At 41.7% G+C, this 16,932-nt stretch overlaps 1 protein-coding gene across 15 annotated transcripts in view; it reads left to right on the forward strand.

Annotated features, from left to right (window-relative positions):
- map2 (microtubule-associated protein 2) overlaps positions 1-16,932 on the forward strand; it is a 125,860-nt gene that overhangs the window by 85,197 nt on the left and 23,731 nt on the right. For 8 of the 15 annotated variants that reach the window (XM_056263204.1, XM_056263207.1, XM_056263206.1 and 5 more), the window contains exons 5-7: positions 3,790-3,894; positions 11,543-11,617; positions 13,660-13,875. In XM_056263204.1, coding sequence (XP_056119179.1) covers positions 3,790-3,894; positions 11,543-11,617; positions 13,660-13,875 — 396 coding nt within the window. The remainder of the gene's footprint in view (positions 1-3,789; positions 3,895-11,542; positions 11,618-13,659; positions 13,876-16,932) is intronic. The other 7 variants (XM_056263212.1, XM_056263213.1, XM_056263218.1 and 4 more) reach the window with 3 other exon arrangements.

A 16,932-nucleotide genomic window follows, 5' to 3' on the forward strand; every position in this document is an offset into this window, starting at 1 on the left:
GATTTTTCTAATGGGTTGGTTAGAGGTTCTTTCTAGGTTTAAGTGGCTTCCCTGCACTAGAATAACAGGTTGTTAGAATTTTTGCACTTGTGGAGTAGTGCAGATTGTGTGTATATATCGCATGTTTGCGGAAAGTGACTGCAAATATATTTGAATTTGAATCTTACCACCTGTCTAAGGGGTAAATACGACTGTCCTTGTGAATAACAGATATGTACAACGCAATATTCTTCTTCTTAGGTGTGCAGCTGTGTTTGTGCTTGTAGGTTGGTGTGTACTTTTTGGGGTATTTGCTTATTGTGGTTGCTGATGTCTCAGGGATGTGAGCTATTGTTTGCTGGTGGCAAACCCATCTGATCAGCAATCCGAGCACATCTCTCGCAGACGGGTGTGGACAGGCGCAAGGGGGGGGGAGAGGGGGATGCTGGGTAGACACACCAGCACATCTGTCAGACACAAAGACTGAGATAGACTGGCCAGGTTTGCCCTGAAGTGAATCTATAGTGGCACTGCTTTACAGACACGGTCTAACAATGATGCAGGCGGCCAAGGAGAGAGAGCTATATGCTGAAAAATAAAGAGTAGGAAGATGCCAAACAATACAGCTACATCTGTTTTGTCAGGGTATGAGGATGAGAACAGAGAGAGCTAAATCTATATTAATGAATCAGTTTGCTCGGTCTCTGGTCATGTTCATATTCTCTGCCCTCCTGCTGAGTCATGCAGTAATTGGCTGTGAAAATCAGCTTATGTAATTTATTTCATATTCATTATTACATAGTAAACATATTTTTTTCCAAGAAATTATGCAGTTTATTACATTTTCAGCAGCTGTATTTATAGATGAAAACACTTGAGTGACGTTCCTTCTGTCATCATGCACTTACCCTGATGATGTTCCAAACCTTTTCTACAAAGCATAAAAGTTCAAATTTGGTCACACTTTAGATTAGGGTTCAATTCTCACTATTAACTTACTATTAACTACGACTTTTGCCTCAATAAACTCTTAATTACTGCTTATTAATTTAGTAAGGTAGTTGTTAAATGTAGGTACTGAGTGGGATTGAGGGATGTAGAATATGGTCATGCAGAATGTGGCATAATATGAATAAGGCATTAATATGTGGTTTATAAGTACTAATAAACAGCCAATTTCCAAATAATATGCATGCTAATAAGAAACTTATGTTAATAATGAGAATTGGACCCTAAATTAAAGTGTTTCCTGAAATTTTTATGAATTTGAATTATGAATTCAACTCCTTTCCATACAATGGAAATTCAATGTGACCATGAATACCATGCTCCAAAAATGACCATTTAATGGCCACAATAAAGTAGTCCAAATGACATGATAGTCAATGTCTTCTGTAATCATATGATGGTTTTGTGCTATTTAAACAAATGAAATTTAAGAAAGTAGTCAAATCTGCTATTATTGCAACATTCAGTTCTCATTCTGTTGTGCATTAAAGATTCTGAGTCGGATCTTTTTAATGAATCGGGTTGATCCATGCAGTGCACAAAACCTGAATGATTCATTTATGAATTCCACTGCTCAATGAAGGTGAAGATATTTAGTGAATAATGAGTTATATTTTGATCAGTTCATCACATAAAGTCAACTCAAATTTATTATAAAGCACTTTTCACAATACAAATAGTTTCAAATCATGATTTTAATGTTTGCATAATGTTCGTATTAATGTTTTCATAAAGCTGTTGTATAATGTCCAAATTACTTGTCTTCTAGTTTTCATCCTTTTAAGCCTCAAACCAAGGACATTATTCAGAAATTCCTTTTTTGTGGGAAAAAAACAACAACTTACAACTTGTGTTTGGAACAACATGAGTGTGACTGAACGACAGAATTTACATTTTTGAACGGATTATTTAATGCGACTTTCCTCTAGAGAAGCTGGTCTCTACCACGGGTTGATGGCGTATCACGAACCCGAGCCTGCGTGGGTGAATATCATTCTAATGGCATCTGAACAGAACTCTGTTCCCTTTCTGTGCGTGTGTGTATGTGTGTCTGTGAGTGGGTGGGCGGAAGCTGGGGCTGTAAGGTGGGCGGAAATTGTGCCTGAAAAGTGCACAAGAAACAAAAGCGATGCATTGCTGACTCCCATCATGCAGTCTGTTTGCACTGGAGAGAGAGTAGGAGTAGCAAATGGTCCTTAATCACTTTGCATCTCTTCAGAAAGCTTTGACGTAAGCCCTGCTGCAATGTTTTTCTGCGTCAGTGCTAATGTGTCAGCCTTGTGTCTGAACACATGTTAGCTGGTCATTGCAGCATCAACTTCGATTAAATCTCCTCGTGCTTGCATGTTAAATGATTAATATTGCAAATACAGTAAAGATTAATGGCTGTTTACATAATTATGCTGTGTTTGTCATTGGACTAGATGTGCTTTTGGGACACATTTTAACTCATACTCCCACACAGTGCCATACTCCCACACAGTTTGTAACAGGCACTGTCTTTTGCAATGATCAGCGGTGGGTGGCCATTTCAACATTAACTAGATCCATCTTGAGGATAAAATCAGACTACTGATGCCACTGAAATGTATCTCTTCATCTCTGATGTGTTTGTAAGAATTCAGCAAGTGTGTAAGTGTCTTAAAGCGCAGAGGGATACTTTTAATAGCGCTGTTTTAAAGCAGAGTCTATCCCTGGACGCGTGTTGCCAGCCAATCCGTGGGCTGTATTCCTCCCGCTGCTTAATCGGTTACAGTCTCTTCTTATACCTCCCCAATCTGCTGTTACCATGACAATTTACTCTCTCAAAGTGCTGCCATTTTTCTTGCCATTTTGAGCTTTTTGCTTTTCTTTTTAAAACGTTTTCCTCTGTTTTAGGCCCTCTGAGTTAGAGGTTTAAATTAATATTGTCTGAAAGGACAGAGATAAGACTAAATTACACATTTGGAAGTTCATTTTATTTGGTGTGAAATTGTATTTAAGCAATTATAGAAAACAATAGTTCTGTAGACTCAATCTTTAATAATGTGCAGTTATGCCTTCAGTTTGTCTTGCTGCTGTTAATTGGATATTTCATTTGTATTTTCTAACACGGTTTTCTAAACAAAGCGACAAGTGATAAAAAGTCTTGACAGGCTGTGATTGCCGGAAACAATAAGCGACGGGACGTTTTATCGGCCGCTTGGTTTCTATTACTGTATTTTTAGCTTCAGCTGTAGACAGATAAGTGTCACTGTAAATTGAAATCATGTGACACTGAAGAATGGAGTAATGCATAAGACACTTAAGAACTTTTACCGACCCCAAACTTTTGCATTGCAGTAGACATTGAAAACAATTGAAATTGAAAACAATATTAATATTTGTAATTAACACCAATAAAGACCTTAATTGTGTGTGTGATCGTGTGTGGGCCGCCATATGTGGTCACAGTTGTCTTAGTGTGCTCACAATGTAATACAATCTCATTTTCATTGGCTCAGCACCAATGGACTCTTATTTTGAAATTCTGTTTAATTTCCCTTTGTTCCTGTATCCCTGCTCAGTTTAGTTTCGGTTTCCTTCGTTTCTGATTATGTTATCTTTTGTTCCTATGGTTACAAATTATCTGAACCTGTCGACTTGTATTTGTACTCCCTGTTATGGTTAGTCTCTGGTCGGTTCTCAAGAGTTAAAAGTATGACAAAAGAAGTGAAAAAATCCTGCCTGGATTGATACAGAAAGTATGTGTAAATATCTGCCCGTGTACATGCTCATGTGGGCGTGTGTTAATGCATGTGTGTATGTGTATGTGTCGAACAGAGCAAGTGTCGGCGCGGATCGTGCAGGAGGTTACGGCAGAGGCGGTAGCGGTACTGAAGGGAGAGCAGGAGCTCCATCCGGACACTGCCGTCAGGCTGCCATCAGGTAGGCCTGTAACAGAGCATCCTGGGATACTGGAAGTTGGCCACACTCAGGTCTGCTCTTAAAGGACTTTTTTGCGTTGGTGAGACATGGAAAAAAATGGAACGCAATAGGAAAAGTAAGGTTTTTGTTTGGTTGAAGGCACTTCTGAGAAGGCTGTGTACAGACAATGGTCACACTGAGGAAGTAATTTGACCATTTATCAGTCTTTGTGATTTATTTTGAATACTGAGGTAATTTATTGAAGATCTTGCAGGTGTTAAGACCAACCGAAAATATTCCTAAATGGAATAATTCACCTATAAATGAAAATTGTTAGAATATTTTAATGTTGTTTCAAATTCATATAACTTTCTTTATTCCATTAACACAAAAGGAGAAGGTCTGAATAATGAATCATTTTTTTTAATTTTAATTTTAATTTTAATTTTAATTTTAATTTTTTAATTTTTTTTTATACTTTATTCAGCAAGGATGCATTAAATTAATCGAAAATTGACAGTAAATACATTTTAATGTTACAAAAGATTTCTATTTTAAATAAAGGTTGTTCTTTTGAACTTTATAACAAAAATGTTTCCACAAACATTTTAAGCAGCACAACTATTTTCAACATTGATAATAATAATAAGAAATGTTTCTTGAGTACCAAATATTACAGTGATTTCTGAAGGATAATGTGAATCTGAAGACTGGAGCTATTGCTGCTCAAAATACTTTTTAAAATATACCAAAAAAGGAAAAAAAGTTATTTTAAATTATCATTTTTCACAATATTAGTTTTTACCATATTTTTACTGTAAAGGATCTTTCGGAGGGGTTGGAGACGGGTCCGAGGGCTCTTTCTCCTTCCTTACCCGAGAGATCCAGCGCTCTCCCCCCGGTGTCGGAAGCACGCTCTGCGGTTTCTTCCGCCCGGGGAGAGAGCCCTCCTTTACTTCATTGCTCTTCCTCCGAGGAGGTCGATGCGATGAGTTTGGAGAGTGAAAGCACACACATGGGGGAAAGAGATTCACAATTTATTTCCCCAGCATATGATGAGCTGGTGGATGTTATGTCGCGGGCTGTAGAGAAATTAAATATTGAATGGCCATCTGAGAAGAAGGGCGCTCGTCCTAAAAGCAAATTAGATGAGCGCTTTTTATCTTCCACCACATTATCTCCACCACGAGGGCTTCCATTTTTTCCCGATTTGCACAATGAAATATCTAAATCGTGGAATAAACCTTACTCATCACGTCTTTTCAGCCCTCAAGTTAACACTTATTCGAGAATAAGAGGGCTGAAAGAGTATGGTTATGAGGCGATGCCCCAGGCGGAAGAGAATTTAGCCAGTTATCTTTCCCCTGGTCCCGCATCGTCTCTGAAAGCCTCGGCTTTGCCCACTAGACCGCTCAAAGCCACTTCGGTGTTAGTGGGCAAAGCTTATACGGCAGCAGGTCAAGCTGGAGCATGTCTGCATACTATGGCAGTGCTCCAGGCTTATCAAGCTGACCTGCTGGGGGATCTGGATAGTAGTGAGGGAGTCAGTCATGACGATATTCGTGAACTTCGTCGGGCTACCGATCTTTCTCTCAGGGCTACTAAGGAGACCGCCAGAGCAATTGGGCGGTCTATGGCAGCCTTGGTAGCTACTGAGAGACATTTATGGTTAAATCTGTCTGAAATTAAAGAAAAAGATCGAGCTTTTTTATTAGATGCTCCGCTTGAACCTTCTGGTCTCTTCGGCGACGCAGTCCACGCGGTCGTCGAGAGATTTCAGGAGTCAAAGAAACAAGCTGACGTTTTTAAAAAGTTTATCCCTCGCCGGGTCCAGCCCCCTGGGGCTGCTGGGCGTGAGCAGCCCCAGCCGTCGAGCTCATCATATCGTGTGCATCAGAAAGAGAGTGTTGCGTCTCGTGCACCTCCACGTAGAGACTGGAGACGGACGCAACCCTCTCAACCGAAGTCTTCTAAGTCGAAGCCGGATCTGAGGACCGTTCTTCAGGCGAAGAAGACTTCGGTTCAAAAAAAAAAAAAAAGGTCCTGATGTTCATGCATCAGGCCTGTGAGGACAGCCCCGACCGAAGTGGAGCGGTGTACACCTCATTATACGGTGCCCGTTCCATTTCGGGGTCCTCACGAGACCGTTCTGCCAACCCTGCCACCCTCGGTGCTTCAGGGCGCAGCGGTCTCCAGCGAGTCGCTGATGCTATGCTGCGGCACAGCATCGGTTTCGCGCCCTCTGAGGGGGGCCTTAGAGCGGCCAGTTCAGGTAGTTCCTGCCATTATGTTTCAGGCTCCGGAATTAGCCGTCTCGATAACACCAGAGACCAGCCTCGAGAGGCTGGTTCCCTTAGTAAATTTTCTGGTGGCGTGGAAGCTTCTGCCGAATATTTCTCGTTGGGTCCTGCAGATTGTAGAGAAAGGATACAGAATCCAGTTTGGTTCTCGTCCTCCTCGTTACAACGGGGTGCTGCCCACAGTGGTGCATCCCGAGCAGGCTCTGGTAATGGAGCAAGAGGTAAAGGCCCTGTTAGCAAAGGAAGCTATAGAACAGGTGTACTCACCCGACAGAGAGTCGGGTTTTTACAGCCGTTATTTCATTGTTCCAAAAAAGGATGGAGGGTTGCGTCCCATTTTAGATCTTCGTCTGTTAAATCGTTCAGTACAGAAACTCAAGTTCAAGATGCTGACACTCAAGCAGATCGTGACTCAAATCAGATCCGAGGACTGGTTTGTCACGATAGATCTGAAGGACGCTTACTTCCATGTCTCCATCCTCCCTCAGCACAGGAAGTTCCTAAGGTTTTCTTTCGGGGGCAAAGAATACCAATATCGGGTTCTTCCTTTCGGTCTAGCTTTATCACCCCGCACGTTCACGAAATGCGTGGATGCAGCTCTAGCCCCTCTCAGGCTTCAGGGCATACGTATTCTGAACTACATCGACGACTGGCTGATTCTAGCGGAATCAGAGCAGTTGGCGGTTCGGCACCGAGGTGTCGTTCTCGCTCATATGCAGATGTTGGGGTTGAGGCTCAATGCCAAGAAAAGTGTGCTTTCTCCAGTACAGAGAACCACTTTCCTTGGTGTGGTATGGGATTCAGTGACGATGCGGGCCACTCTATCGCCCGTTCGTGTAGCTGCTATCCTGACAGCCACCAAAGAGCTAAAGCTAGGCCAGTCACGCACTGTAAAACAGTTCGAGAGACTGTTGGGTCTTTTGGCGGCAGCGTCCAACGTGATTCCTTTTGGCCTGCTGTACATGAGACCTTTGCAGTGGTGGCTCAGGACCAGAGGGTTCTCCCCGAGGGGAAACCCACTTCGTATGATCAAGATCACGCGGCGATGCCTTCGTGCCTTGGTTATATGGAGAAAACACTGGTTCTTAACCCAGGGTCCGGTGTTGGGAGCTCTCTGCCATCGAGTTACGATCTCGACAGATGCTTCCCTCACCGGCTGGGGAGCGGTAATGGAAGGCCGCTCGGTTCAGGGTCGGTGGAGGAGTCATCATCTTTCTTGGCACATAAATTGCCTGGAGATGATGGCCGTCTTCAATGCGTTGAAGCAATTCCTCCCAGACCTGAGGGGCCATCATGTGCTCGTCCGCACAGACAACACATCGGTGGTCTCTTATCTGAACCGTCAGGGGGGTCTGCGGTCGCGTCCGCTTTGCAAGCTGGCGCACCAGATCCTCCTGTGGTCTCTGGGGAAGGTACTCTCCCTGAGGGCAGTGTATATTCCTGGGGACCAGAATATTGGGGCAGACATCCTGTCGAGGCAGGAGCTGAGGCCAGGGGACTGGAGACTCCACCCCGAGGCGGTGGAGAAAATTTGGGAGTTTTACGGCCAAGCAGAGGTGGATCTGTTTGCGTCTCAGCATATGGTGCAGACGTGGCCGAGGCTACGTCTGTACGCATTTCCCCCTGTTGCTCTGCTCCCAGGAGTTCTGGAACGAGTCCGCCAGTACGAAATAAGCCTACTGCTAGTAGCACCACGCTGGCCGAGTCGGATCTGGTTTGCGGACCTGATCCATCTCTTAGACGGTCCTCCCTTGGAGATCCCGATCAGGAGAGACCTTCTGTCTCAGGCCGGGGGCACAATATTTCACCCTCGACCAGAAATTTGGAACCTGTGGGTTTGGCCTCTGAGGGGGCCCAACTCATAGAGAGTGGTCTCTCAGCTGAGGCTGCTGAGACCATTCTAAGCTCCAGAGCTCCAGCTACTAGGAAACTATATGCGCTTAAATGGAGAGTTTTTTCTGTATGGTGTCACCGACATCAGTGGGATCCAGTTAACTGTTCTGTGAACACAGTACTCGAGTTCCTGCAGGAGCGCTTTACGTCAGGTCTATGTCCTTCCACGCTCAAGGTCTACGTGGCGGCCATTGCGGCTTACCACGCCCTGGTGGGGGGTACATCGTTGGGTCGAGACCCCCTGATTACACGTTTCCTTCGTGGCACTTTGAGGCTAAGGCCTGCAACTCGCACTAGGGTGCCAGCTTGGGATCTTGCTTTAGTACTAGAAGGCCTGTCTAGGGCTCCATTCGAGCCCTTAGATTCGGTTTCAGAGAAGTTTCTTACCTTTAAGACTATCTTTCTGCTAGCTATTTCGTCCCTTAAGAGAGTTGGAGACCTTCAGGCCCTTTCGGTTTCCCCCACTTGCCTTGAGTTTGCACCGGGGATGGTCAAGGCATTCTTATATCCAAAACAGGGATACGTCCCTAAGGTGCCGACCTTGACTCCGAGGCCTATTGTGCTGCAGGCTTTCTGTCCTCCTCCTTTTACATCTGCGGACCAGGAAAGGCTGAACCTCTTGTGTCCAGTGCGAGCACTGGATACTTATGTTCATCGGACATCGTCAATGAGGAAGTCCGACCAGTTATTTATTTGCTTTGGATCACCTAAGAAGGGTCTTCCTGCTTCTAAACAGACGGTTAGTAAGTGGATAGTTGAGGCTATTTCACTTGCATACGAGTACTCTGACCTGCCGTGTCCTTTGGCGGTCAGAGCTCATTCTACGAGGGGTATGGCGGCCTCTAAAGCCTTACTATTTGGAGTTTCTCTTCAAGACGTTTGTGATGCGGCAGGCTGGTCCTCACCGCTCACATTCGTTAGGTTTTACAGCTTAGACCTGGATGCTGCCCCAGGTTCTCAGGTGCTTAGTGCTTAGTTTCAACAGACTGACACTCAGGTACTTGGAATTCTGGCGTTTTGGGTATTCTCGTTCCCAAAGCGTCAAGTGACGCATCGAGAGTTCCCTCGAAAGGGAACGTCTCAGGTTACGACTGTAACCGTAGTTCCCTGAGAAAGGGAACGAGACGATGCGTCACCCTGCCATACTTCCTGCTTCCCTGTGATCGGCTTGCTTCGACTTTTTGAAGCTAATGCCGCGTTTCACCGGGTGAGCCTTTATCCCTTCCTGGTCATGACGTCACCCGCCCGTGACGCTCATTCTTTCCATTGGACTAGTTGACATTGATGCTCAGACGCATGCACGCTGGGGGCGTTCCCAAAGCGTCAAGTGACGCATCGTCTCGTTCCCTTTCTCAGGGAACTACGGTTACAGTCGTAACCTGAGACGTTTTGTGAGCTGATTTTATTAAAAATGTTGTTAAATAATTGTATTAAAAAACTCAAAAATAACGTTCATCACGAATCAGACATCACTACTCACAAGGAGTAGTTTTTCATAATTTTCATTTTCAGGTGAACTGTTCCTTTAAATGTTGACATATTTTGATGTTTGTCAAACTCAACATGGAGAGACAGTACTCAAATAAGTTTAATTTTTATGATTTTATTTTTGTTTTCCTATCTCTGTGGTATGTGAGAGTGAGATTATCATTGTCGTTGTGTCTGTCCGTTCCTCACACTGTGTGTAAACTGATCAAAGCTGTGGAAAGCATCACCAGGGCACTTTCTTTTCTTTCATAATGACATATTTGCCCTGACAGCTGGCCTGTCCCAGCTCCTTTCTGCTTGGTTTCTGTACCAATCCGCCGCTGGCTATCTCTCTCTCTGTGTGTGTGTGTGTGTGTGTGTGTCACAGGGTAGAGAGGGTCAGAGTGAGGGTGATCCCTGAGCCCTCTCTGTCTTCTATAGCTTGCTAGCATCATTGTGGACATTTTTTTTTCTGGTTTCTGTGGTCGTGCTGCATGTCGTTTGTGTTGTGGTTTTATCTGAGCTTTCTTGGTTTTGAAAGTTCATTCTTGAGTGTGTGTTGCTACTGTTATGTCAGTTTTAGTGTTTTGACAGTGACTTTATAAGGACTGGGCAGTATGCTGCTGACATTAATGGTTGTGAATGTATGAAAACTCCAAACTCGTAATAAGTTGTTGTCTTTGAAATGTAGTTGAGGAAGGAAGAACTGTATGTGATAATGTGTAATTGTTCACTTCTCTAGTAAGCTTAAACAGTAAAAATGTATTGCATATAAATGGCACACATGAACTTAGATCATTTACAGGTTTGATCATTTGTGGTTATCCTTTTCTTTTCCTATTATACAGTCCAAATCTTCAGATGCTTCATAGTCAGACTTCACAAGAAAAAGGGGAATAAAATAAAAAATATAATCCATAGCTCCAAGTTTCCACTTGCTGTGCTGGAATTAGTCAGCAAAATTAGATAATGTTTTCTCGACTAACACGCTTGATGTTGAGTCAGTCTGTCAGAAGAGCTCAAAGGATTAGTGACGGCAAAGCTTTCGGCATACCAATCCTGAACTCAGACTTCTCTCTGCTCAGCATATCCTTAGAAACTCCACACACACATACACACGACCCTGCATTTATATCCCGGGGGGAAATTTTACACGATCAAATATATTGTTGTTAAACTCTTTGCTCCTTGGTGTCCCGTTATAAGCTAATATAAGCTAATTACATTTTTATCCCTTCATGGCTCTATATTTCTTTGTTAAAACATGCCCACTGGGTTTTACATGGTTTATTTTTCTTGTTTGGACATTTTGCATTCTTAAGATTAAAAAAGTCACACCAGAGATGGCTTGAATTTTGTGACCTTGTTCCCTCCATGTATTTTGTATCCATTGTATCGTTTCTTGTCGCTCGTGTGGAAAAATTCACAAATTTGTAGGCTCTGTTCCAAAACCTAGTGAACCTAGTTGCCTTTCTACGAGACCTACACTACAATTCAAAAGTTTGTGGTCGATAAGATTTTATAATGTTTTTGGAAGAAGTCTGTTATTTTCTATTTTATCATATTTTATAATGTAATATATTCCTGTGATGGGAAAACTTAATTTACAGCATCATTTCTCCAGTCTTCAGTGTCACACGATCCTTCAGAAATCATTCTAATATGCTGATTTGCTGCTCAAGAAACATTTATTATTATTATCAATGTTGAAAACAGTTGTGCTGCGTAGTATTTTTGTGGAAACCATGATACATTAAGCTTTTATTTAAAACATAAAACATACATTTTGTAAGATTGAAAAATGTCTTTATACTGTCTGTCACTTTTGGTCAATTTAATGCCTTCTTGCTGAATGAAAGCCATGAAATCTTGCCAACCTCAAATTTTTAAACAGTAGTGTATGTAGGAACAGAGACAAAATGGGACGCCGAATTTGTAAATGTGTTGATCTGATCTTGATCATTGTCTTGATCTCTTCTTCTTCTTCTTCTTCTTTTGTTTAATTACAGTGGAAGACTCTGCAAACCTGCCGCCTTCACCTCCTCCGTCCCCAGCAGCGGAACATTTTGGGCCTTTGGATCAAGGTAGGGTCATGCTTCATGTGTGTATGGAGAGAGGTGAGGTGAGAAACACACTGAAAGAACTTGAACACCTTTTTTTCCCCCATGAGTATTCTAGTCACCCTCTGACCCTGGCTTGAATGAGGGTGTTCTATTTGGGGACGCCTGCTAGTCCCACCCCTTCCAGGCTGATTTCAACCCTCTCACAGTGCCCTACAGATGCCCACACGCCGCTGATCTGTGGGGTTGGTCCAAAGATTGATGGAGTTGTGTTTGCAGGATCAACTTTGCCTCCTTTGTTGACATCATTCAAGTCGATCTCCTCTTCCTCATCCAGCATCTTCAGCTCTTAAACATGGCCTCATCTTCATAATTGCTAAATCCGGGAGCTTATCTTGATCAAAACCCCAAGCCAAAGTGACCCCACCCCTTTCTAGTTCTCGTAACCAATCAAACCCAACCCCTCCTTATACCCCGCCGAACCATGGATCTTGACTCTGCCCTGCATGAAAGCCTTAAACCTTGACCTGAATGCTGTACTGTGTCACCTGCAGCTGATGTTTCCAGGCTGTTGCTGAAACCGTGTGGCATTCAGATTGCCTGCTCATCCTCTCTCCAAAGCCCCCCTTTAGAGATTTGTTGATTGCTCCAAACCTCTCTCAGTTCCTCTGTTCGTCCCTGTCTTTGGATTTGCATGTTGTATTGTAGGTGCTGTTGATGTTGTGGGCTTGTGCTCGTTCGTCGTTTTGACTGTGTCTGTCTCTACTGCCCGTGGTAGGCCAATGCCATGCTCAGATCACTCTCTGAAGCTACTAAACTAAACATTAATGCCACTAACAACCTTAAGGAGAAGCTACGCCAAACACAGTCATTAAGCGGAGACGTAAAGTTAACATGAAATCAAAATTGCCTTTTTTTAGTACATGTTCCTTGTATTATTGTGTGCAAATCATCGGTGCACATTATTCTAAAGAATGAAATCATCTCTTTTTACTCCTTTGAACAACTTTTACTTTATGGCTTTATGGTTTGACCTTTTTTGTCATTTAAAGGTAAAATTAAACTCACTTGTAACTACATTTTATTACATGTATTTGCCATTTTGATCCCAATTACAATTAAAGAATCTTTTATAGAGTTATGTATACCCAAAATTGTTTAACCTTTTTTTCTTTAGGTTGAATTTTTATACATTTTACTGTGCCGTGAAGCTGATAAAGCTAAATACCCATTTATTTTAAGTTGATCTGTGTTTTATTTTGTGTATATATCTATGCAATATATTATAGAATTTTTATATCAGCCATTTATCAGTTATTGGCTAAAATATTAAAATAATTATCAGTATCAGCCAGAATTTAAATATTTGGGCATACCTAATATTAACCAATCACTCGTTGACCCTTTACCAAGCCTTTTTTATTCACTCATATAAATATTTCACATTACAAAAATAAAATGGTTTGTGAATGAGGTTTCCTATTGACTCTCAGCAGACACTAAAGAATGATACAGTTTCATCCTCAGTTAAGACTTTAGACAAACCTATAAAATGTCATCAGAGATGTTCAGACTTTGGTTATGGCATAGCGCCACTACGGTCACACTTTGTGTTTCTCGACACTGTGTGTCTGTGTTTGTGTTTGTGTTGTGTGTGTCTTTCTCTTTTCCGTACACATTACACATACTCCTTTCTCGTTTTATTTCTCACTTTTTTTAGCTCTCTTTCCCCTTATTTTCTCTCTCTCTTTCTCTCTCTCTCTCTCTCTCTCTCTCTCTCTCTCTCTCTCTCTCTCTCTCTCTCTCTCTCTCTCTCTCTCTCTCTCTCTCTCTCTCTCTCTCTCTCTCTCTCTCTCTCTCTCTCTCTCTCTTATCTCCTCCCTTCCCCTTCAATTTTTGCATATTCTGATTTGCCTTCTTTTTACTTTCTCTCTTTCACTTGTTCCTTTTTCCCTCCCTTACTTGCTACACCTTTTCTATCTTCCTTTCCTTTTCCTCTCTGTCTCTTTGTCTCTGTCTCTTTGTCCAGATTTCCCTGCAGTTCTTTTCCTTGTGTCTATTTGTAGATGTAGGGGATGAGGAGGAAGCAGGTCCTCTCCGCCGCTTCCAAAATTCTCGCGAGAGGTGCAAGTTCCTCGCCCCCTCCATCTCAGTGTCTGTGCCTGAGGATGACCCCTACCACTCTGACGAGGAATACTATGAGCACCCTTTATTCAGCCCAGAGTGGACGCGCTCTGGCTCTCGCCCCCCAGGGCAGGCCGCCGCGTTTAGACAGATCGAAGGTGAACCTCGCATGGTTCCTCTCTGCCATTCTCTCCTCCCCTCCTTCTCCTTCTTCCTCCTTTTCCTCTCTCTTTCCTTCCACTTCTTTCTTCAGCTCAGCATCAACACCTCTCTCTCTCTCTCTCTCTTGCTTTTCGCTCTCTCTTTCTGGTCCGCCTCTTCCTGTCTTTTGTCTCTGTTGTGTCGTGCCTACTCTGACCGAAGCGTGTCGTGTGGGGGTGGTATCTGTTTTTGTACCTCGTTCATTGCAAGTCATTCGGATTTTCTGCAACTTTTGTGCCGTGCAGTAAAAAGGCAGGAACGTTTGTGTTTTTAGGCAAAATCCCTGCTGCTATACATGTAGTGCTCAGTTAAAGGAGGAAAATCACTGACTCTGAAAATGAAATCCAAATGACTTGCAGCATCAGCAGGACATTTGTGCATGCTGTGCACATTTTCTCCTTTGCCTGTTTGCCGTCTTCTTGTCTCCGCATCTGTCCGCCCGTATGTTAGCCTGTCTGTCCATTTGTATTTTTGATTGTCCCTCATCAGGCCCAAAAACGTACCCATGCGTCTCAACAGGCCCCTCACATTTCTCCAACCTGCTGATGTACACATGCTGTAGATCACAGGATGACTTTCAGCTCTTCAAATGGTGGCCCACACACACAAGCATCTCTGACCTTATTGCATCAGTGAAGAAGGGTTAATCGCTTTCAGCGCCAAAATGACTCAGTGTGGGTTGTGTTTACAATTTAAAGGAGCCATGAACTGAATTTTTTGGATTATTATTTTAAAATGTTTCCTGTGGTGCACTTACTATAATGTTAGTATGATTTTTACATAAAAAATGGTCATAATATAGAAATAAAAGACCATTTTCTACCCTGATTTTAGCCCTCTGATTTGAAAGCTCTGTTGAAAGGGGCGTGTCTACTGTGAGAAGTGTAATCGGCCACTGCAGTTATTGGCTAACTTCTTGGATATGAAATAATGCTGAGCCATTCACATAGTTGAAAATAAATGACCACTTTCCTAGAATTAGGATCCTTTGATAGGTAAGGTTATTTTAGTCCAGTGATATCTTCTCATCGGGGCCAAAGACACAATGATGTAGAAGTAGGCGTTGATTTGATTCTACAGAGGTTGGTCTTTCGCCGCACTATTACATCATAATGTGACAAAATTCCAAACGAGAAGTTTTCTGAGCTTGGATTCAATAAAAGCTTTTTTTGTGACTAACTATAGTACAATGACCTCATATGTTAAAAGATCAAGGAAATTTTGATTTCTCAATTCATGACCCCTTTTTTCATGAGCCAAGAACTTAGACAATATTGCAACCAAAGGATCTTCAGCTGTTTTTCATGGTTTCTTATTGCTTCGTTTTATAAGCTGCAAGCTTGCAATCTGAATCACATTTTATAATAGAAAGACTGTTTGCAAAATAACTGAAGACAATAAACTGATAACACACAACTCTATTGCAACCAGTGCAACGAAAGCAAATCTTTTTAATGAATTGGTCAAAAGTTCTTATTCATGTCCAATTCGAAATTAACTGAGAACTGTTCATGAGTAATGTGTATTGTTTGTGAGATAACTGACTCGTATGACAACATTAAAGCAGTGTTGTTTTAGTATTATTTATATACTATTATAATATTTACTCATTTGAATGAACTTTTATATTTTGAAAGTGAATTCAAATAAATAAACACTTTAACAATTTTTAATTAGCTTTTTTTTTTTTTTTTTTTACGTGCTTTAGACATTTTTATTATTATTTAGCTTTCATTTTAGTTTATATCAGTTTTAAGTTTAGTAACTTTGATACTTTAATGTATTTCAGTTAGTCGTGAAGGCAACATTTCTAGTTTTTTAAGTTGAAATAATTAATCTTATAATTTTTTTATAAAGGTATTTTATTTTTATTAATATTTACTTTAGTTAACAATAATAACACTTTTTTGAGTCTGAGTTTAAGGTTGTGTTGCTTACTCAAAAGAACTAAAATAATGCATTAAGTAGAATTAGAATCATTAAATCCCTTAGAACTTTCTACATTTGACATTGAGTTGCTGCCAATTTGTCCACCTCTCTCTCTCTTTCTCTCTCTCTCTCTCTCTCTCTCTCTCTCTCTCTCTCTCTCTCTCTCTCTCTCTCTCTCTCTCTCTCTCTCTCTCTCTCTCTCTCTCTCTCTCTCTCTCTCTCTCTCTCTCTCTCTCTCTCTCTCTCTCTCTCTCTCTCTCTCTCTCTCTCTCTCTCTCTCCTTCCACTGCAGCATCCTGCTGAGATGTGACCTGGTATGGTCTTCGTCACCATATCTAGCCTGGCTCTCAGCAGAGACTGTTGCAGTTTCTTATCTCCCTTTCTCTCTCTCTCTCTCTCTCTCTCTCTCTGAACTACATCATACATAAGCTTTGTTCTGAGCAAAAATTCTGCATCTCCGGTTTCACATTCATTCTGACATCTCAATAGCTCCCTGACCGGCATTATTATGGTGCTGTGGGTTTTGTTGGGTCTCAGTTGTGAGAGACAATGCAGATGCACACAGCGTTGTGTGCTAGTGTGTTGTGTGCAAGTAATGTTTCATGTTCAAGAATAAATTTGAACAAATGAAGGAGCTGATATAGAGTATTTGTCATAAACTTTTGAAAAGAGCATTGATAATGTAACTGAGAGGTACATATTTGGAAATTAATAATCTGGATTTTCTGCTGAATATCACCATGATATTATTGGCTATAAAAAGAAAATCATTTTATACACAATATGATCAGCATTGTGTCTCTTTTTATTGGAAAATAATTCAAATCTGGCCAAAGTAAAATCAACTGATGCATGTTACAGAGCAAAGCACAGCCTGTCTGAAACACTGCAAACACAGACAAGCGGAGTGATCTGAACTGATTTTTTAGTCAAATGCATTATTAAAAATGGTTCTTTGAAATTGTGAGAAAATAATCAGTTACCTCTGTTATTTCGGTCTTATCTGATTTTCCATCACAAAACAGTGTCACATTAAATTGCTAATATATAAAATTCTAAAACATTATGTGCAGAATTAGATTGCA

Source organism: Rhinichthys klamathensis, unplaced genomic scaffold, assembly GCF_029890125.1.
Source record: "Rhinichthys klamathensis goyatoka isolate OS25496 unplaced genomic scaffold, OSU_Roscu_1.1 h1tg000201l_1, whole genome shotgun sequence".
NCBI lineage: Eukaryota > Metazoa > Chordata > Actinopteri > Cypriniformes > Leuciscidae > Rhinichthys > Rhinichthys klamathensis.